This window comes from Camelus ferus, chromosome 12 (assembly GCF_009834535.1).
Source record: "Camelus ferus isolate YT-003-E chromosome 12, BCGSAC_Cfer_1.0, whole genome shotgun sequence".
Lineage (NCBI taxonomy): Eukaryota > Metazoa > Chordata > Mammalia > Artiodactyla > Camelidae > Camelus > Camelus ferus.
The window spans coordinates 30,336,191-30,359,975 of record NC_045707.1 but is presented as its reverse complement, the minus strand read 5'-3'; the positions used below and the strand labels follow the sequence as shown (position 1 = coordinate 30,359,975).

General features: G+C 36.2%; 1 protein-coding gene across 1 annotated transcript in view; it reads right to left on the bottom strand.

Annotated features, from left to right (window-relative positions):
- SLC2A13 (solute carrier family 2 member 13) overlaps positions 1–23,785 on the bottom strand; it is a 325,623-nt gene that overhangs the window by 260,145 nt on the left and 41,693 nt on the right. The window contains exon 2 of the mRNA XM_032493305.1: positions 5,023–5,182. Within this exon, the coding sequence (XP_032349196.1) occupies positions 5,023–5,182 (160 nt within the window). The remainder of the gene's footprint in view (positions 1–5,022; positions 5,183–23,785) is intronic.

Below are 23,785 nucleotides of genomic sequence, written 5' to 3'. Positions count from 1 at the left end.
CCCATTCTTTTAAAATATAAATCACATGATGATTTATGTAACCATAAACAGAGGAATATTTGAAAATCAGCTCTAACCAAGAGAGGACAAGGAGGGCTCTGGGGCCCAGAGACGCATGTTATTTTGAGGGATGGGCACTTTCATAGGCTCAGAAACCAAGTTTCTGTCTCAGATTTTTATGTTCAATAAGAAACACATATGATTAATAACTTAGTTTTTCAGCTATCTGTAAAGAATATCTATTCCTCAGCATAAATTAATGAAATGATATTTTGGTTTATAATCAATATCTTTTTACTTTGATTAAGAGTCTCTTCTCTGGGTCCCAATCAATTTTTCACAATTTCAGCTTAGTTCAATAAGCATTTATTAAGCATCTACTATGATCCAGGCCCTTTCCTAGACCTAAAAATGAGTAGCAGGTCAGTGACATTAAGAAGCTCCAAAGTGAGTTAGAAGAAATAGACAAAATAAGCAAGCAGTTCAAAAATAAGACAATGAGTATAGAAGTAAAGTCAAAGTGAAGCCATGTATACAAAGGATTATGAAAGGACAAAGGGACAAAGACAGTTTCACATGCTGTACAAGTGGAGATTTAAAGGAAGAACAAATATTGGACCAGTAAACTAGGACAGGGTAGAAAGACGTTACAGGCAAAGTGAACAGAAGGCGAAAAAATCAACACGAAAAAGCAAGATGTGACTGGTTTACAGGCATGGTTGTTGTATAAAGGAGGAGTGGGGGTGGCAACAATGAATTATAAAATCTAGAAAAGCAGGCATGATTGGATGATGAAAGACACTATAAACCATGATAATGAGGCTTTTTTTCCCTGTAGGAAATGGAAAGTCTTTTAAGCATGTTAGCAGTGGCACACCCAGAGAACTGCTTTAGACAGATCACTATGGTGGGTAAGTTCACGTGCCAGGCTTTAAATCAGCAATTAAGAAAAGAAAACCTTTCTTTGCTTGAGGTGTGGCAAGTAAATCTCACTATGTTCAATAAGCACGATTAAAAAATATTAGCACAGAAAAGGGCAAACAGTGATAAAATGTCACATAGTAACTACAAAATAACTACCATCTTTATAAGCACTAATAATATATTAAGTAAAAAGAGAATCTCAACATCAGTAGTCATGAGGGAAACGCAAATCAAAACCACAACGAGATGCAACTTACCCCACTCAGATGACAAGAATCAAAAAGACAGACAATAATAAAGGTTCACTAGGATACGGAAAAACTGGAATTCTCATACTTTGCTACATGAAATAGTGTTAGCTGCTTTGGAGAACAGTCTTGCGGTTCCCCAAAAGGTAAACACATTTAACATATGACCTAGTAATTCTATTCCTAGAATCTATACACCCAAGAGAAATGAAAATACATGTCCACTCTGAAACTTGTACATAAATGTTCATAGCGGCCTTACTTATAAAAGCCAACAAGTGGAAACAACTCAAATGTCTGTCAACTGATGAATGGCTAAACAGACAAAATGTGGTATATCCACATTATTTGCCAGTAAAAAGAAATGAAGTACATGCTACAACGTGGATGAATCTTAAACACGCTGAGTGAAAGAAGCCAGTCACAATGGACCACAGATTAATTCATATGAAATACCCAGAATAAGTAAACCTATAGAGAAAGAGGGTAGACGAATGGTGGCCCTAGAGTTGGGAGGGGCTGGGAAGTTTGGGGATGACAGGTAAGGGGTGCACATTTTCTTTTCACGGTTAATGAAAAAATGTTTGAAACTTGACTGTGGTGATGTCTGCACAGCTCTGCAAAGATACTGAAAGGCACTGAATTGTACATTTTAAATGGGTGAATTAAATGGTATATGAATTATATCTCCATCCAAAAACTTAATCTTTAATAATATTTTCAATATGCTTATTTCCCCTTTCCTCATGAAGCCAGATGACTCCCTTCCCAGCAACAGAATGTATTAGGACGCTAGAGTCCTAGAAAAATATCAACATGCAGTCTTCTACTGGCAATTCTTTTTTTCCGAGAAAAATGTATCTTCCAATAGTTCAGCAGAAAACAATTTATTTCTATGGCGTTCAAACAGTAAGAGGACAGAATCTCTGACTCATCTGGCACAAAAGTTGAGTTAGTCTTTCAACAACATCAAAAACTAAGTTTTTCTGTCAGTTTCATCTTCTGTGTATATTAATCTGATTGCGACTGGAAAAATTATCGGTAATCGTATTTTAGCTTATAAACTCTTTAGAAGTAGAATGAGGAAAAAAGTGGTTAGATTTGGAGCAGAAAAGATTTGGCTCTAATCTATACCACTAATAACCATGTGATTGCAGGCAAACGTTTAACTTCTCTGAGAATTTTTTTAATCTGCAAATTGGGAACAGTACTAGTTACACCAGCTGCTCAAGATTTTGGTAAGAATCACGTTATATTCAGTAACAGACGCTGGAATTTTTCTTCATTGTAATGTGAACTACACAGGGCACCACATTCATAAGTTATTTTCACTACTGTATAATCTTTCTCTCTTTCCTAACTAGTATGGAGAAAAGGTATCTGAATTGCTGTATTTAGGAGCACAAGGGATTTTTACGGCAATGAAATTATTCTGTATGATACTATAGTAGTGGCTACATGTCATTATGCATTTGTCAAAACCCATAGAATGTACAACATCAAGAGTGAACCCTAATGTAATCTGTGGACTTTGGTTGATAATAATGTGTCCATGTTGGTTCATCGATTGTACTAAATATGCCAAAATGGGGAGGGCTATGTGCAAACTCTGTATTGTCTGCTATGAACCTGAAACTGCTCTAAAAGAATAAAGTCAATCAATCAATCAATCAATCAATCAATCAATCAATCAATAGCTATATTTAAGTGGTGCTGGGAAAACTGAACAGCCACCAGCAAAAGAATGAAACTTGATCAGTATCTTACATCATACCCCAAAATTGACTCAAAATGGATTAGAGATTTGAACATACAACCTGAAACCATAAAACTCCTAGAAGAAAACGTAAGCAGTAAGCTCCTTGACATATGTCTTGGCGATGAATTTTGAATCTGAGAACAAAAGGAAACGTAGCAAAAGCAAAAATAAATAAGTGAGACTGTATCAAACTGAGAAGCTTCTGCACAACAAAAGAAACCATCAACAAAATGAAAAGGCAACCTCCTGAATGGGAGAAAATATTTGCAAATCATGTATCTCATGAGGGGATTTTATCCAAAATACATGAAGAACTCATACAAACTCAACAGCAAAAAAGCAAACAATCTGATTTAAAAATGGGCAGAGGATCTGAATAGTAATTTTTCCAAAGACACACAGATGGCCAACAGGTACATGAAAAAATGCTCAACATCACTCATCATCAAGAAAGTGCAAATCAAAACCATGATGAGATATCATTTCATACTGCTAGAATAACAGATAAAGACAAATACTGTATACCCTCTCTTATATGTGGAATCTAAAAATAAAAAACAAAGCTGAAAAGCTAACAAACAAAAAACCAAGCTCATATACACAGAAAACAGTGAGTTTCCAGAGGTGGTGGCTGGAGGTGACAGAAATGGGTAAATTTTTTTTTTTTTTTTTGGTTTAAATAAATTGCTTACTTTTTCAAAGTTAATAAAATAAATAAAAATTGCTATACTTAGATTAAAAACATGATATATACTTTATATATTTTCATTTAAAAACAGATTTTTTATAAAAGCATATATATCTATATTATCTATGTTAATAAAATTTTTAACATAATGTGAATAGATGATTTAGATTGTCTTAAAGCTGTGTGGAGTTGGAAGATTAATTGGCTTCCATTGAGCTTCCAAAAAAACTCAAAACATCAGGTTATCCTAACAACAAGTTATCACTTTCCTCTTTCGGTTCTTCTACAGAGTGAAAAAGAAAGATGAAATTTCTTGCTCCTTCAGTTTTTCAGAATTTCTTTTTACTTTGGCAGAGATTCATTCCTTCAAAGGTAGATTTAGTGATTTGGCAACATCTACAGACAGCAATACCTTAAAGAACGGTGTTCTCTCTCTAATGATCCTGAAAAACATAGGTCCTAACTGGCTTCAGTGACTTTTAATAAAACTTCATCAGTCTAAATCATTAATGCCTCATCTTAAGCCATGTGATTTATTGTGCTGCTTACACACAGAAGTTCAATTCCCTACATCCACAGCAGCAAACCCTTTTTCTTCAGCTATTAAGAACTAACTTCAATACTGTAAACAACCTGCAGACAAGCACTAGCCTGTCTTGTTCAATACTTTATCCCCAGTACCTACACAGAGTATAGGAAATTTTCATTAAAATTTAAAACCCTGGAAGGGTTACATGAATCTGCTGTTTTGCATACCATGAAGTATACAAAAATCCAGAGCCCAAAATATCTTTAAGCTTTATCATAAGATTAGTCTTTTTTTTTTCACCATATTCAGTTTGAAAATATTTTAAAGCAGTTGTAGAAATATTTCCCTCATCTCTTTTGATTCAAACTAAACCAAATAATGATCAAGAAATAATCTGTGTATTTTAAGTTTACATACATAACATCTTTTTGTAAGGCTAAATCTGTACCTTTAAAGATAGAGGTTTCTTTCATTCAGATCAGAATGGAGCTTCCTAAATCCAAAAAGGATTTCAGCTGCATCTGTAGTTCATGAACAGCTTGCCAATCACTGATACAATTCAGAAACGCCATGCATATATATTGCTGCATTCATGTTTAGACAAATATTGTAAAATACTACACACAGTGTCAAAAATGTCACCTAAATGCTAAAAGCCCTGTAAATATCAATTCTTAATGGTAGGTTCCTTGTCTGTCATGAAAACAAATGTCAGCTTCTTGTCCACTTTCAATTTTGCTGAATGCCATCACTTATAAATTAGCTACAATGCTTCAAAATACCCAGTTAGATTTTTCCTATCATTTCTCAATTGTTCTTCCTCCCCTAAAATCATAATTTACTTGAAAATTCAATGTAAGGACTATTTACAGACCTCCATCCATCCTTTTGGAGGTAACTGAAGGCTCCATCAACAACACTTGCAAAGAACTGCCCTCCTGTGATGAAGAGGGTATTAATGGTGACTAATCGACCTCTTAAATTGGGCGGCGAGACTTCAGCGATGTACACGGGCACCGTCATGGAAGCAATGCCTGTAAAAAAACAGCACACAGTGAACATTAGACGTTTACTCGAGATTCCTGTTGTTACAAATATTAATGATAGACTAAGACATATGCAGATACACACATTATGCGCTTGACTTTCTACTTTAAACAAAGATTTAGCGTATATTTAAAGCTTTTGTTTATAACTAGTGACTGCTACAGATAAGTAAGGACTTGTGAGATACCAATCTGAGTATCATTTTTCACATTATCACTTGAAAGCCGACATATGAAAGTACCCCTAGAGATCTCAGATGACTTTAGAATGCACGGAAGTATGCTTTACAACTTTCTGAAGACTAAAAATAGGAAAATGCTCTCTAGTAGACAAAATTTACCTAAGTATTTTTAGTCTACATGGAAATGTAATCAGGCAATGGGGAGAATCAAAAATCACCCCAAAATACATATTAACTATTCAAAGTCATCATTTCCAGTCGACACACCAAAACTCTTAACTGGTTTACTCATTAGAAATCTGTGCATTAAATTGCCTTATTCAGTTGGCCAGATGTACATTTCAGAAACAGCTTACAACGGACAGCACTTTAGGAATTTCCACTCTTCAAAAACAAATGGTCTTAAAGAGGGGAAGGGTAGAGCTGAGTGGTAGAGTGTGTGCTTAGCATGCACGAAGTCCTGGGTTCAAGCTCCAGGTGCTTCATTAAAAAATAAAGAAATAAAAACTTAATTACCTCTCCCCACCAAAAAAAAAAAAAAAAAAAGACAAAACAAATGATCTTAAATATAAAAGCCTGTGGTGGCAACAGCAGAGACAGAGTAAAATGGAGAAACTCCAGAAGTATGTATTTGGTATCTAGGCTAAAGAGAATCTGAGTGGCGCTGTGAAGGATGAGGAGGAGAGGAAGAATCCGAGGGTGTTCATGGCCCTGAATTAGCAACTAGGAACGTGGTGCATGTTTTGCACGAAGATAAGGGGTATTAGAGAAAATTAAGTTTGGGTAGAAAATCATGTCAAGTTTTAGACAGGCTGAGTCAGAAGTGCTCTGGGAAATATACAAGTAAAGAACAAGCAGAGCTCTCCCTAAGAGTGCTGGGAATATAGATCATTTACATGTAAATATTCCAGCCTCCTCTTTTCTCCTACCCAAATAAGAGTCTTTGCCAAAATAAATAAACTTTTCTTCCTCTCTCATCCTCAAGGGAGAATTTGGTCTTTGCCAGCCTAGTTCTTAAGCTATTACCATGCTAGGCAAAAAAAAAAAAAAAAAAGGCTAGAGAAAAAAAAACATGGGCTGAAGATTTAGTTTGTGAGAAGTTCAAATGAAGAAGGCTGGAGGGAGTTGTGAGTGAGAGACTCAGGGTCAGTATGGAAAAAAATTGGGAGCCTAGAACACAGGGACTGATTGAGGCTTGTCGTGGGGGGGCAGGGTGGTTAAGAGATTTTTTGAACTATTGCTGAATTGTAACCTCTGTGCTATTATATTCTTTGTGAAGCAAGAAAGGAGGAGTATTACTATTTAATTGCTTTTAGTTGCTAGACTGCATTTCTTTCAATGTAACTCCAAACTGAGACTGGGTACAGTGGAGTTTGGGGTTTATAAAATATCTGGAGCTCAAAAGATGGTTCTGTGTGGACGGTACATATAATTGAAACCATGGGAATGGATGAGACTTCCCCGAAATGGAACACAGCAAGAATGCCTAGAAGTGAGTCCTGAAAAACTCCGATATTTAAGGAGGAAGAAAGAGACGTGACCAGCAAGCATCTACTTTACCCTTGAATACTATGTTATTTTCTAAAGTCTTTCTATGTTACCATTTTGTATTTCACGTAGGGTCACCCTTTCAGTAGGCAGGCAGGACAAGTATCACTCATTAGCCTTTAGAAAAGGTAAAGAAACCCAGCCTCAGTGACAGACAAGAAGAGATCTTTAGAAAGTCACATAATAAGTTAGTGTCAAGGTGGATCTCATAGATTCAGGTCCCCGAATCTTTGTTAACATGTCACTGAAGGACTGAGTGCCGTGCCTCTGTTTAGGATGTGACCCTTTAGTACTTCCTCAGGCTTGATTTATTTTTGGCCCTCCTACCTTAGCGAGCACACATGAACTTCAAGGGGCAGGAAGGGTGGATCTCTTCCCTGCCCCTACTGTCTGCTATGTGACTTACTGCCACCAAGTGTCATGTTCAAGAGCTCAGATGAATTATTAAAAAAAAAAATGAGAACTAAATGTTTTTCACTGTATAATTTCAAACTAGACAAGTTTAAAATTTGCTTTCATAAAACTGCTTAATGAAAATGGAGACCATAAAAGAATACTGATGATCAGGAAGAGGAACAGGCTGCAGGGTCACTGTGATTACACCTGTCCAACATGCATGTCAAGCACAGGTCCTGTCAATTCACTCTGCCGTCAATAAAACAACCCACGCAGACCATAATCTGTGGATTTCTAAACGTGATGCCCACGCTGGGAAAGCCTTGAACGTTAAGGCTATGTCACCCCAAAATCTCCTTCCCACTTTGGGGAAACAGCAAAGCTGACTATCCCAGTGAAGGACAGTTAAGTAATACTGCCTAAGATTCCCCAAATTAAAAATGAGGTGCTTCATAAATGAATGTAATTAAAGATATTTAAAGCTGGGGAGTGTTCTATAAAGAGCTTTTGATTTCTGCCCTATTCCAATCAGTAATCCAAAAAAAGAATATCTCATAAAGAAATAACAAATTCTTAATTATCCACACTGAACTCGTGAATTGAAATTAACATAAAGAATGTAGCAGTACAAGCGCTTGTCATTAGCTTATTAGAGTAAACGCAACCACAAAAATCTGTGTTGGTATTGTTTCTGAATATTTATTAAAAGCTAGACTTCTTACAAAATAAAAAGGCCTACATCGATGGAAACTCATTATCACATTTGGCTGGAGGAGTCGCACCAGAAAGCCGCACCTCAGACGTTGCAGTGAAGCCCCAGTTCACGCTTGCCCCGCTGATTGACCATGAGCCGCACGAAGCGCTCCTGAGCTCAAAGTTGGCTTTCAAAAACTGCTGGAAGCCCTTTTAAAGCCCTGAGTCAGGGTATAAATAATTTCATAACCAAATAGCATTAGAAAATCCTGTTGTGATGGGTAAATACCCATGAATCACAGCAGCCTCTCAGCACAATAAGCCAGGCAGCAACTAATTAGCTTCCCAGAAGCACATGAAGCTACCTTTTCCTAATAATGCTTCATGAACAAAAAGGATTATGAGGTCCTAATTTCATTTTGTAAATTGTTGCTCTATGATCTCTAAAAAATGAAGTTTAATACAAAGAAAAAGAATCTGTCTAAACAAACAGTATCTCTCACCGTAGCTGTTTCAGTTTGGCGGTCCTGCCCGGGACTGGTATGTCTGCATTCCACCAAAGAGTCAAGTATTTCCATTTACCAGGATGTTAACACCTTAGAATTCAGTTTTTGCTTTTGTTTTTGTCTCTTTCCCGAACAACAAGGCTTAAGACACTCATAAAAACCACTGGGCAATTTCAAAGAGCAGCAAGCCCCACAGAGATGACAATAAATACAACACAAAGAAGAACCAGGTTATGAGAAAGACTGTCTATAGAGATGACATTCCAAACATATCACCATCATTTCAACCCAGTGCCGTCCCTCACAGCCTAAGTGGCCTCTTCCTTTATATAACCTGAGAATATTCTATGGATCTGCCCGTGTTCTTTTTCACTGGTAACATCTCAGTAGAGCCTGTATTACATTGTTTCTCAAAGCAGGACGACAAACCCTTTAATGGAATGTTGGTATCTCATGTATCTTCTGAATTATAATTTGTCTAAGTGTCAAGCACAGACCCGGGCTTAACAGTTGGTGCTTAGTATTATGGGATACGTGCACAAAACCACATCCTTTTAAGTTAGTCTCGACTGGTTTTATACTAAATACGTTATTCATTAAAGACAATTTGGAAACTACAAGTAAGAAGTAAGGTAATGAGAAAGCACCTCTAATCACACCACCCATAGATAACCGCTATTAAAATTCAGTTATAATTTGCAGAATTTTTTTCCCGTAAGTCTATATGAGTAGCTTTAACTCATTATATTGCAAATATTTTTGTTCTAACTGTCCTTTTCCATTAAGGAGTCTCAAACTTCTTTCATAAGCTAGGCAGGTGCCATAGATATAGAAGCCGACTGAGCTTAAGATATAAGGTATAAAGTGGCTTACATAACAACTCAGACACGATGCACTCTGCAGGCCAAAGAAAATAGCCACACAAAACAGATCCACACGCAGCCATATCCAACAATCTTGATACTGGTTTAGCTCCCTTATAGTACAAAATCATCTTAAGTTAACAACATAACATTCCAGCATCCCCCTGACAAATGGAACACACAAAGGTTAATAAGAAATCAACACATTTTCCTCAAGGCAGTGAATTTAGCAGCAGCAACATAAGTGGTGCTCTGTCATGTTCAAGGCAACGTGACATCTGGAGGTAAATGTTCTAAGGACAACAACAACAATGTGGACCCAAACTGGAGCTAAAAGGCTTTGAGTCGTCTGAATATAGATTGTAATCGAATAGGTGTAGATAAAATATAGAAAAGATATATATACAGAATAAGATAAATCTAGGGCTAGAATTTAGCTATAGAAATATTCATGCAATAGATACAAAGACTGGAGGAGTAAAAGAAAAGGAACTATTAAAGAAAACAGTAAAGTATCAAAATAAATGAAAACGCCTCACCAAAACTGTTTAAGCTGTTCTTCAATATAGGGTTGAGTCTTACCTAAAAAGCAGGAACTTGGAGCCAGGAGGAGGAAATCGACTCAAATAAAGACAACAAAATGAAATCAAATAGGGAATGGGTTTGCAAGAACACTAGAAGTTTACTAGCAGAATATGTAAATAATTACAGAAGTAAACACCACCTTGGAGACAGCAAATAACAGAGATGAAGCTGTGTGAAATTTGAAGCAGCATGGGATATCAATTTGAGATGCTGTCCAAGAATGGAAAGCAGAGGTTCTAGTTCAAGATGGCAACGTTAGAAGATTCTGAACTCACCTCCTCCCACAGACACACCAAATCGACAGCAATATATAGAACAATTTCCTCTGGGAAAAAACTTATAAAACTGGCAGAGCGACCCCTTCACATCAGGCAAATGAGAGGCAAGTATCATCGGGCTCCCCAACTTTTAAGACTGGCAACTGAGAGACGAGCCCCCAAAATATCTAGCTTTGAAAACCAATAGAACTCACATCCATTAGACCCACGGTCTGGGACAAACTGAGGAATGGCTCTTAAAGGGCCAGTGCAAAGACTCACCCACCCCAGTGGAGAAGCAATCCTTTGAAAAGTGATCAGACTTAATATGAGACTCATTTTCCACTTTGCAGGGGCAGGGGCCTCCTGGGATAGCCTCCAGAGCGCAGGCTGGTGGGCACCATCTTTCTGCTCTCTCTCTGCTCTGCTAAACCTGGCAGGCACCCTCCCCCATTCTTTATTTTTTCCTTTCCTGCCGGTGCATTTTTATGCTCCAGCCAGTGGGTACCACCTTGCACACACCCATCTGCCTTGCTAAAGCCAATGGATGCCATTTTTTTTTCTTTCCCTTTTTCCTCTTTTTCTTCTTTTTCTTTTCTTTTCCTTTGGTATTTTTTCCTTTTCTCAACTGTGCCATCTTTATTTTTAATTTTTTTTATCGAGGTATAGTCAGTTTACAATGTTGTGTCAATTTCTGGTGTACAGCACAATTCTTCAGTCATTTATATGAATATACACATATTCATTTTTATATTTGGTGCCATCTTTGTACCCCCCATCTCTGTCATGATCCAAGAGCTCCAGTGTCTCCCAGAGGGAAACTCCCACACATATCTGGAGCCTGGGTTTTAACTCGTGATCTGTTTTTGTGTAGCTGCTGCCAAGGGGATGCTCCTTGATCTCCTGAAGCTCCTGGTTCTGGAGGCCGGGGGTGGGAGTGGGTAGGGCTTGTGTCCCTGGGTGCCACACGATGGTAACAATTGGAGAAACACTTTTTGGCAGACTGCCACACTCAGAGCACTGCACAAATAGCAGGCTAAAACACACTCCAGGCTTCCCGAGAAATAAGCCTATTTGCCTGTCTGGGAGCTTTGGCCTGAGGGCTGGCTTCTAGTTGGGCACACTTACAGGGCCTACAGAGGGGCTGTCAGTGAACACAGGCAGGGGGAATGTAATCTTTGCACTCTCTCTCTGCCCCACCCCAGCTCACAGGTATCTCACAGGAAGGAGTTTATGCCTTTGTGTGACACCCTGATTTTTGTGGCTGCTGCCAGGGGCTGGATACCTCTACGATGCCTGGCTCTGGTGGCCAGTGGGGTGTGGCTGGCGGGTCCCACAGAACAGTAACCAACAGAGAAAGAGTGCTTAAACCGCTGCCCGCCCCCCACCCCAGGGCACAGGAAGAGCAAGGAGTCAGGTGCTCAGTTTTGTGAAAGAGTCCTATTGGGCGCCATCACAGCAGCAGCCTGAGGGGCAGGCTTCCGGTTAAACACACATCCCAGGTCTGATCGTCGACCTGTCCTGAGACCTGGGAGGAAGGTTACCAACTCCACCCTCTCCCTCTGCAGTGCTCCAGGGCATTGGACTCTTTCCAAGGGGAGCTTTTTTACATGTCTGGTTCCCCCACTTTTACAACTGGCGCCCTGGTTTTTAGGGCTGCTGCCTAGGAGATAGCCCTTGATCACCTGGCTCTGGTGGCCGGGGGTGGGAGTGAAGGCGGTGTTTCTGGACCCAGGACTGTAACAATCAAAAGGACACCTCTCAGCAGGCTACCACCCCAGAGGACAACAGAGACAGCCGACTGAAACACACTCCTAGGCTTTCTGTGAAAGAAGCCTGCTTGCTAGTCATGGAGGTTCAGCTGAGGGGCAGGCTTCAGCTTTGGCAAACTAGAGGCCGGAAGTGACCTCCTAGAGAGCAGAATGGGGACCAACACTGCTGCACTCACTCCGCCTCCGCCTCGCTAAGCTCATCAGTATCTCTGAGAGGGAAGTTAGTACACTTGTCTGAAGCCCTGATTTTTGTGACTGCCGCCCAGGGGACACCTCCAGATCACCTGACTCAAAGAGCCCACAGGGCTGGCAGTCCCACATGACTATATATATTTGTACTCTTTAAAAGACATTGTCTGAGGGTCTGCCTTCCCATCAGCCTGAATGTAGGTACTGACTAGGACCCTCTCCACTGGGACACTGACTGGTCTTGGCACACCCTCAACAGAAGCTATTAAAAATAAAGTAGGCTGCTTGGACAATCACAGAGGTTTGAGAGACAACCAAGAGCTGGAGCAGGCCTGAGCAATCGCTAAGTTTCATATTCTATACATGGCCAATAATCAAGACTGAGAGAGGTTTTTTTTGTTTCATTTAATACACAGAAACCAAAACAGAGAGCAAAGGAAAAAAAGAAAGAAAGAAACCAAGGAATATGTTTCAAATGAAAGAATAAGACAAAACCTTAGAAGAAACAACTTTACTGAAATGGAGATAAGTAACTGACCTGATCAAAGTAATGGTCATAAAACTGCTCACCTAACTTGTACACCTAACTTGGGAGAACAATGGAGGAACACAGCAAGAATTTCAACAAAGACTGAAAGCATAAGAAAGTACCAGACAGAAGTCACAGAGATGAGGAATACAATAGCTAAACTGAAAAATACACCACAGGGTTCCAATAGCAGACTGAGTGAAGTAAAAGACTGGATCAGTGAGTTGAAAGATAAAGTGGTGGAATTCACCAAGACAGAGCAGCAAAATGAAAAAAGAAATTCTAAAAATGAAATTAAGGGACGTATGAGACAACATCAAGTGAACTAACATTCACATTACACTTGTCCCAGAAGGAGAAAAAAGGTGAGAAAGGCGCAGAAAACTTGTTTGAACAAATAATATCTAAAAACTTTCCTAACTTCAGGAGAGAACAAGACAACCAGATCTGGAAAGCTCAAAGACCACCAAAAAAGATGAACCCAGAGAGACCCACACCAATGCATGTTACAATTAAATGTTAAAAGATAAAGACAAAGAGGGCATCTTAAAAGCAGCAAGAGAAAAAAACACTTGTTATATACAAGGGAATTTCCATAAGAGTATCAGGAGATTTTTCAGCAGAAACTTTGTAGACCAGAAGGGAGTGGCATGATATATTCAAAGTGATGAAAGAAAAAAAAAAAACTTCCAACCAGAATACTCAAACTGGTAAAGATATCATTCAGAATTGAAGGAGAGATAAAGAGTTTTCCAGATGAGAAGAAGCTAAAAAAGTACATGAACACTAAACTGGCCTTTAAATAAATAGGCTTTAAAATAAAGACTGTAATAGAAAATAAAGAAGGATATTAAATTTTGATAAAGCAGTCAATCCAACAAGATAATTTAACATTTGTAAATATTTATGCACCTAAAAAAGGAGCAATTAACTATATAAAGAAATATTAACATACCTAAAAGAAATAACAGACAGCAACACAATAATACTAGGGGAATTTAAAAACCCACTTACATAAGAAAGAAAATCAATAAGGATGTATTGGCCTTAAAGGATATGTTAGACTAGATGGCCTTAACAGATATGTACAGAACATTCCACACAAAAGCAAAAGAATTCACATTTTCCTCAAGTGCACATGAAACAGTCTCCAGGATAGATCATATGTAAGGCAATAAAACAAATCTAAATAAATTTAAGGAAGCTGAAATCATATCAAGTAACTTTTACAACTGCAATGGTATAAAACTAATAATCAATCACAAAAAGAAAATAAGAGAATTGAAAATATATAGTGACTAAACAACATATACCTAAACAAACAATGAGTTAACAAAGAAATCAAAAGGGAAATCAAAACATGCGTATGACAAACAAAAATAAAAATAAAGCAACCAAAACTTATGGGATGCAGCAAAAGCAGTTTTAAGAGGGTAATTTCAGAGTAAAAATTGCCTATCTCAAAAAATACTTTAAAAAATCTTAAATAAACAGCCTAGCCTTACACCTAGAGGAACTAGAAAAATATGAACAAACACAGCCCAAAAATAGTAGAAGGAAGGAAATAACAAATATCAGAACAGAAATAAAAGAAACAGAAACTAAAAAAAAAGACAATAGAAAAAAAAATCAATGAAACCAACAGCTGGTTCTTTAAAAAGAAAAAACACACAGCTTTACAAGACTGAATCATTAACAAATTGAAAATCTTAACAGACAGATCACAACTAATAAGATTCATTCGGTAATTTTAAAACTCCCTATAAAGTCCATAACCAGATAGCTTAACTGGTGAATTCCATCAAATATTTAAAAAGGTTACTACATGTACTTCACAAACTCTTCCAACAAAATAGAACAGCAAGGAACACTTCATTTCACTGGCCCAGTATAACTGTGATACTAGAAACAGATAGAGATACTACTAAAAATAAAAATAAGTAAGTAAAAATCACAGGCTAATATCCCTGAAAAACATAGAGGAAAAAACCTCCACAAAATATTAGCAAAGCAAATTCAGCTATACATTAAGAAAAATCATACATCATTATCAAGCAAAATTTATCCCAGGGATGCAAGAATGGGTCAATATCTACAAATCAATCAATGTGATACAGCATATTAATGAAGGATATAAATCATATGATCACCTCAATACACACAGAAAAAGCATTTGACAAAATTCAACATCCATTAGTCATAAAAATTCTCACCAAAGTGAATACAAAGGAAATGTACCTGAACATAATAAAAACCATATAGGACAAGTCCACAAAATACATATGCAATGGTAAAAGCTGAAAGTGTTTCCTCTAAGATCAGGCACATGACAAGGATGTGCACTTTCTCCACTTTAATTCAAAATAGTATTAGAAGTCTTAGCCACGGCAATTAGGAAAGAAAAAGAGATAAAAGGCATCCAAATTGAAAAGGAAGATGTAAAATTGTCACTATTTGTATATGTAGAAAATCCTTACTTAAAGATTCTATTGAAGAACTGTTAACTAATGAATAAATTCAGTAAAATTCCAGGATATAAAATTAATATACAGAAATCTGCTGCATTTCTACACATTAATAATGAACTATCAGAAAGATAATTAAGGAAACAGTTTCATTTATAATTGCATCCAAAAGAATAAAATGACTAGAAATAAATTTAACCAGGGAATTGAAAGAGCTCTACACTAATAAATATAAGACACTTACAAAGTAAAGTGAAGAAAACAAAAATAAATGGAAAAATATTCTGGGCTAATGCTTCAGAAGAATTAATATTTTTATTAAAGTATAGCTGATTGACAACATTGTGTTAGTTTCTGATGTACAGCAAAGTGATTCATTTATATATTTTTTCAGATAATTTTCCATTAAAGGTTACAAGATATTGAAAAATATATGTGTGTGTGTGTGTGTGTGTGTGTGTGTGTGTGTGTGTGTGTATAAATATCACTACTCCTTAAACCAGTAGTCTGTTGATGGGCACGTGAGCTGTTTCCATGTCTTGGTTATTATAAATAGTGCTTCTATGAACACTGGAGTGCATGCATCTTTTTAAATTAGTGTTTTTGTTTTTTTCTAGATATATAACCAGGACTAGAATTACATATGGTAGTAATCTAGTTTTTTAAGGAACCTCCATACAGTTTTCCATAGTGGCTGCACCAATTTACATTCCACCAACTGTGCAAGGGGTTCCATTTTCTTATCATTTCAGCATTTATTAGTAGTAGATTTTTTTGGTGATTGCCATTTTAAACAGTATGAGGTGATATCTTGTTCTGGTTTTGATTTCAATTTCTCTAATAATTAACAATGTTGAGTACCTTTTCTACTGTTGGCCACCTGTATGTCTTCTTTGGAGAAATGTCTATTTAAGTGATTTGCCAATTTTTTGATTGGGCTTTTTTTTTCCCCATATTGAGTTACATGAGCTGTTTCCTTATTTTGATATTAACCCCTTGTTGGCAGCATCACTTACAAATATTTTCTCCCATTCTGTACTTTGTCTTTTTGGTTTGTTGATTCTTCCCTTCACAGTGCAAAAGCTTTTAATTTAATTAGTTCCCAATTATTTACATTTGTTTTTACTTCTTTTGCCTTGGGAGAGTTATCTAAAAAAATATTGCCATGATTTATGTCTGAAATGTCTTGCTTATATTCTCTTCTAGAAGTTTTATGGTGTCACGTTTTATATTTAGGTTTTTAAGCCATTCTAAATTTACTTTTACATATGGTATGAAGCAGTGTTCTAGTTTCATTGATTTCACATGTAGCTGTCCAGCTTTCCCAACACTACTTGCTGAAGAGACTTTTTTCTCCACTGTATATTGTTGCCTTCTTTGTCGTACGTTAATTGACTGTAGGTGTGTGGATTCATTTCTAGGCTCTCTATTCTGTTCCACTGATCTATATGTCTGTTTTTGTGTCAGTGCCATGCTGTTTTGATTACTGTAGCCTTGTAGAATTGTCTGAAGTATGGAAGGGTTATGCCTCCAGCTTTGTTCTTTTTTCTTAATATTGCTCTGGCAATTCTAGGTCTTTTGTGGTTCCATACAAATTTTAGAATTATTTGTTCTACTTCTGTGAAAAATGTCATGGGTAATTTGATAGGGATTAAATCTGTAGATTGGCATGGGTTATTATGGCTATTTTTCTTTGTATAAACTTTTTTTATTGAGTTATAGTCATTTTACAATGTTGTGTCAAATTCCAGTGTAGAGCACAATTTTTCAGTTATACATGAACATACATACATTCATTGTCACATTCTCTTTTGCTATGGCTATTTCAGCAATATTAATTCTTCCAATCCAAGAACATAGGATATCTTTCCATTTCTTTAAATCATCTTCAATTTCCTTTATCAGTGTTTTGTACTTCCCTGCCTACAAACCTTTCACCTGCTTGGTCAGGATTATTCCTACGTATTTTATTTTTTAAGGTCATTTTAAAAGAAAAAAAAATTCTACTTTCCTTTTGTATTTCATTGTTAGTGTAAAGAAATGCAACAGATTTCTGTATGTTAATCTTGTATCCTGCCACCTTGCTGAATTCATTTGTCAGTTCTAGTAGATTTTGGGTGGAGTCTCAGAGTTTTCTACATATAGTTTCATGTCATCTTCATACAGTGATGATTTTACCTCTTCCCTTCCAATCTGAGTCCTTTTTATTTCTTTTTCTTGTCTGATTGCTATGGCCAGGACTTCTAATACTACATTGAATAGAAGTGGTAAGAATGGACATCCTTGTCTTGTTCCAGATTTTGGTGGGAAGGCTTTCAAGCCTTCACCACTGAGCATGATGCTGGCTGTGGGTTTGTCATAAGTAGCTTTTATTAGGTTGAGATATGCTCCCTCTACCACTTTGGCAAGAGTTTCTATCATGAATGGATGTTGAATTTTATCAAATGCTTTCTCTGCATTTACTGAGATGATTATGTGGTTTTTGTCCTTTCTTTTGTTGACTGGTTGTTATTTCTCTTCTTCCTTTCCTTATTTTATGTGGATACTCTCTCTTTTCTTCTTGGTGAGCCTGGCCAGAGGTCTGTTGATTTTGTCTATGCTTCTAAAAAACAGCTCTTGGTTTTACTGATATTTTTGTATTTCTTAAAATCTTTATCTATTTCCTCTCTGATCTTTCCTTCCTTCTGCTGAAATTGGGTTTCATTTGTTCTTCTTGTTCTAATTCTTTTAGGTGGTAAGTCAGGTTTTTCATTTGAGATTTTTCTTATTTCATAAAGGCTTCCTTCTCAGAACTACTTTTGCTTCATCCCACAGATTTTGTAAAGTTGTGTTTTCATTGTCATTTGTCTCAAGGTATTTTCTGAGTTCTGCTTTGATTTCATTGTTGAACTACTGATTTTTGAGTAGCATGTTGTTTAGTCTCTATGTGATAGCTTTTTTCCCATTTTTATTTCTGTGGTTGATTTCTGGTTTCATATCATTGTCATCAGAAAAGATGCTTAAAATAATTTATATCCTCTTAAATTGGTTGAGGCTTGTTTTGTGACCTAGTATATGGTCTAACCTAGAGAATGTTCCATGCGAGCTTGAAAAGAATGTGTATTCTGTTTCTCTTGGATGTAGTCCCTTGTGGGATATCAATTAACTCCCCATGGTCTATTTGTGTCATTTAGGATCCCTGTTTACTGACTTTCTATCTGGAAGATCTTTCCATTGATATCAGTGGGGTGTTAAAGTCTGTCACTATTATTGTATTACTTTCAATTTATCCCTTCATGTCTGCTAGTATTTGCTTTATATATTTAGGTGCTCCTATATTGGGTGCACGTATGTTAACAAGTATGATATCCTCTTCTGGTATGATCTCTTTACCATTATATATTATCCTTTATCTTTTGTAATAGACTTTGTTTTAAAGTCTATTTTGTCTGATATTGCTGCCCCCACTTTCCTGTCATTTCCATTTGCATAAATTATCTTTTTCCATCTCCTCACTTTCAATCTGATTCTTATTGCCCTAAACAGTCCCTTCTAGACAGTGTATTGTAGGTTGTTGTTTTTCTCTCCAATCAGCAACTCTATGTCTTTTGATCAGAGCATTTAGTACACTGACATTTAAAATAATTATTGGAAGATATGTACTTATTACCATTTTAAGCCTTGTTTTCCAATTTATTTTGTAATTCTTTGTTAATTTCTTCTTTTTGTTTTCTCTTTTGTGGTTTGAAGGTTTTCTTTTTTATTGTTCTAGAGTTCCTTTCTTTTTGGGTTTTATGAATCTATTTTATGTTTCTGATTTGTTACCCTGGTTTTCAATTATGTTAACCCAAACTATATCTACTTGCTTTAGACTGACAGTCATATAACTTCAAACATATTCTAAAAGATATATATTTTTTAACTCCATTCCCCAACATTTTGTGATTTTGATGTCCTATATCACATATTCATTTTTATCATTTTGCTGTTAATTGTACTTACAATTACTTTTACAATTTTTTTTGGTCTTTGTACTGTACAGATTAAGTACTAGCTTATTTAAGTGATCGTCAATCTTTCTATATATTTGTCTTTCTTATTGTGACTTTCCCTTTCCTATAGATTATCACTTCTTTTCTAATTAGAGAAGACTTTTCAGTATGTATTTTAGGGTAGGTTTAGTATTTCTGTATTTAGTTTTTGCTTGTCTGAGAAATTCTTTCTCTCTCCATCTATTCTAAATGATAATCTTGCTAGGTAGAGTATCCTAGGTTACACATTTTTCCCCTTCAGGACTTCGAATGGAATGTAGTATATGGTGGGTCCTCAAAAAATTACAATAGAACTACCATTAAGATCCAACAGTTCCACTTCTGTTATCCAAAGAAAACAAAAATACTAACTGGAAAAGGTACATGCATCCATATTCACTGAATGATTATTTATAATAGCCAAGCTATGGAAACAATCTAAGTGTCCAGGGACAAATGAATAAAGAAAATGTGGTATGTTTATACAACAAAATATTATTTAGCCATAAAAAGAATGAAGTCTTGTCATCTGTGACCAAATGGATGGACTCTGAAGGCATTATACTAAGCAAACTAAGCCAGACAAATTAAGACAAATATCATATGATCTCATTTACATGTAGAATTTTTTAAAAACACACACACAAGCTCATAGTTATAGAGAATAGATAAATGGTTAACAGGGTCAGTGATTGCGAGTGGCAGAAATGGGTGAAGGAAATCAAAAAGTACCAACTTTCAGCTATAAAATAGATAAGCCATGGGGATGTAACATACAGCACAGCGACTACTGTTAATACTTTGTTACATACTTGAAAGTTGCTTCAACAGTAAATCTTAAAAGTTCTCATCACAAGGGAAAAAAAATTTGCATTTATATGTAGTGATGGATGTTAACTAGACTTATTGTGATGATCATTTTGTAATATGTACAAATATCAAAAATCATGTTGGACCCCTGAAACTAATATAATTATACCTCAGTTATAATGTCAATTTTACTTCAATTTAAGAAACGGAAATCAAAGGAATTTAAACTGTACAAGATATTTTTGAAAAATAAACCATTATTAAGAAAAATAATAAATGGGCCCAAGAGTAGGTGGTAACAGCTAGACACATCCTGGGAATAGTTCTGAGTTGCAAAGTTAACAGAAGTTGATCAGTTTTCTTATGGATAGGGCAGAAAGAAGGGGAAAAAAAACTTACATACAAAGTAATAAAAACCAAGCAATATAAAATGCCATATAGCACTAACTGACAAATTTAAGGAGAAAATGTAATCCAAGTATTTTATATCTTGCCAAGTTGTCTTTCAGGCATGAGAACCTGAAAGCCATTCTCAAGTAGGAAAAATCTCAAGAAGATAAATCACCAATTTACTATTTTTGTAACAATCTCTACTCTAACCCCAAGATTAACAGCACAAAAGCTATAAGAAGAGGGAAACTAGCACCAATGGCTCAGAGGATCTGCCCCTCACTTAGTCTGACTACAGAAATCTAGCTGAATAGTGGACCACTGCATGCTAACTCAAGTATTCTACTTGGGGCTCATCTCTTTCCCCAGTTTTAAGTAAGACATTTCTTCAGTTACATAGAAAGAATTTTTTGGCTTGTCTGATAACCACTTCAAAGCATTAACTGGCCTTTTCCACTTTCAGCACTTGGTAACAATCACTAAACATTTTACCTGGTTAGAACGCTAAGCCTGAGTAATTATTACACTAAAATTCCTGCTTTTTTTTTAATGTTCAAACAGGCATAGATTCATACCACAACATAATGTCCATCTTCATTACCAATGATCTCTATTAATGATTTCCTGTGCCTCTAAAAAGTAGACTGAATGATCCTGGCTTTTGAGTTTTTTCAAGTGGTAAAAATCATATAAGCCACCCACCAACAGATACCATCTTTCCCAAACTCTTCTAATATTATCTTTCTATCTAGAGCATATGGATATCCCTATGCTGCTTATACTCAAAATCAGTAAAATGCAAAGGAAAAAGGTACACTCTTTTAAGATCTACAAACAATGGCACACACTCACTTCACTAGACTCTTCAATAATAATCCATAGTAATTATGAGAATTTATTATAACGTTTTAAATTTTTAATGAGGAACATAGCTAAGTTTGCTTTCACTTCTCATTTCATTACTATAAAATAGGGAATTATTTCCTACATGTACACTTTTTGCAGGTACTGTCCTGAAACCACATACAAGCCCCTGTGTCCCTGTCCTTTGAAGTAAAAAGGTTCTGCTTTAGTATCCCAGGCCTCCCTTGAGTCTCAAAAGGCTGTCTCAAGAGTTAATAATTAGGAAATGTGAAGATGAAGAAGCAAAGAACAGCTGCTAGCCTGGAAAACTGTTAACAATTTAGACTATAAACTGCCAGACAGTAGAATTACCAAACTCTTCCCTGAAAGATATAGATAAAGGCCTGACACATATTCCTAAATTGTTTTACAGGTAGCAGACTCCCTCCATCACCAGATGAAAACACCGACCACAAGCACATAGGCCCCAGACCAGTTGAAACCAGAAGGCTGATGATGCTTGAAACATCACGTTGATGTCAACCACTGTGCACAAGCTGATCATGCACCCTGCAGCCCCCTCCCTCACACTGCATTTAAAATCCCTTCCCCAAAAGTCATTAGGAGTGTAGGTTCTGAGCATGAGCTGCCCATTCTCCTTGCTTAGTGCTCTGCAATAAATGCTATACTTTCATTCACCACAACCCAGTGTCAGCAGATTGGCTTTACTGTATGTGGGCAAGTGGACACAAGTTTGGTTCAGTAATAGTCCAAGAAACATTTCAAATAGAAAATGGAAAAATTTCCCCTAAGAAGTAGAGCTACACTAAAATTAAACAAAGAGTCTGCTTTTAGAATCTCTAGTTCTGTATCATCTAGCTTTAAGAAAGCTAAACCTTACAAATGATAAAAAGGAATGGAGTGAAAGTTAGAGAAGGTCTTTAGGTTCTCTTTAGCACAGAGTTAAGATTATTTTAATAGATATAATCAACTTCATATTTTGTTCTTTAGTATATCAGGAAAGTATATGTAACTTTCTAAGACTATTTGGTTGATTCTTTGACATTGTAGGAAACAATCACAGTGAAACATTTATCAATGTTTTGCAACACTTTTTTTTTTCTTATAAGGCCTAAAGAGAGTATATGGATCCTTAAGCGATAAGCAAATACACAACTAATACTGTTAGAAAGACTCCGAGTGGTATGACAAATACCAAGCCAGGTGACTGTGAAAAGAGCTGGCTTTAGAAAGAGGTGATTAAAATGAACCCCTGTATTACTCTCCAGGGCTTATAAACATCTTTCACTCTACTTGTACATCTAATGGCAGCTCTGACTCAGACAACAGAGACAAGCTCTGGCACAAATTAGCCGGCATTAACTCTGGAATCATTTATATCTGCTCCAGAAGCTTTGTGACACTAACACACCACAACAGGAGTAGTGATTTCCAGTTCTCTGACAAATGATGAGGTAAGATGACTGTTACCACTGCTGCTACTCACATTTTACTTTAATGATTTAACTGGAAAAATACCTAGCTCATTGTCTTTTCCTTTTTGTATTATAATTTGCAGTCTCCATCTGTAAATATGTCAGTGGCATATTTCAATCTGTTCCTATTATAGAAAGTCAAGTTCCTATTCAAGAGAAGGTAGAGTAGCTAGAAGGACATATCTATACAGAGGACAGACAGACGTGAAGAATGATGAGTTGATGACAAATAATAGATACACACCTAAAGATCATTTAAGTTCATTTTCAAAGGACTGATTTAAACTTGATGAAATTTTAAATAGCTGGCTTTAAATGCAAAAAAAATTTAAAACTTCCTTTTGTTAACATTTGTCTTGGGAAATTGGAAAGGACCCCCAAGTCCTGAGGTTTTCTTTCTTCAGGTATGTCCCAACTTTAAGCTTGTGGGGTTTTTTTTCCATACTTATGGGAGGGGATCAGAAATGAGAGAAGGAAGATTCTCCTGTATAATTAGTTTCTTTGAAAATACAATAGTAAAAATCAAGAAATGCCATAATATTTTGGCCCTCTCCAATCTTCTAATTACAATTAGACTTTCTCTGTTAAATGACAGCTGACTTCTAGCCAGTAACAATGGAACCCAGAAAACAGTTAAATGGTATTTTCATTGTGCTGAGAGAATATAAATATCAATCTAGGTTTCTACTCCAACAGAAGAAACTCACTTTCAAGAACAAGGGGGGGACTTGGATGAAGGCAATCAAAAGGTACAAACTTCCAGTTATAAGATAAGTAAGTACCAGGGATATAATATACAACATAATAAATATAACTAACACCGCTGTATGTTATATATGAAAACTGCTCAGAGAGTAAATCCTAAGATTTCTTATCACAAGGAAAATACGTTATTCAATATCTTTAACTCTGTATCCATAGGAGATGATGGATGTTCACTAAACTTACTGTAATAATCATTTCATGATGTATGTAAGTCACATCACTATGCTATACACCTTAAACTTATGTAGACTTGTATGTCAATTATAGCTCAGTACAACTAGAGGGAAAAAAA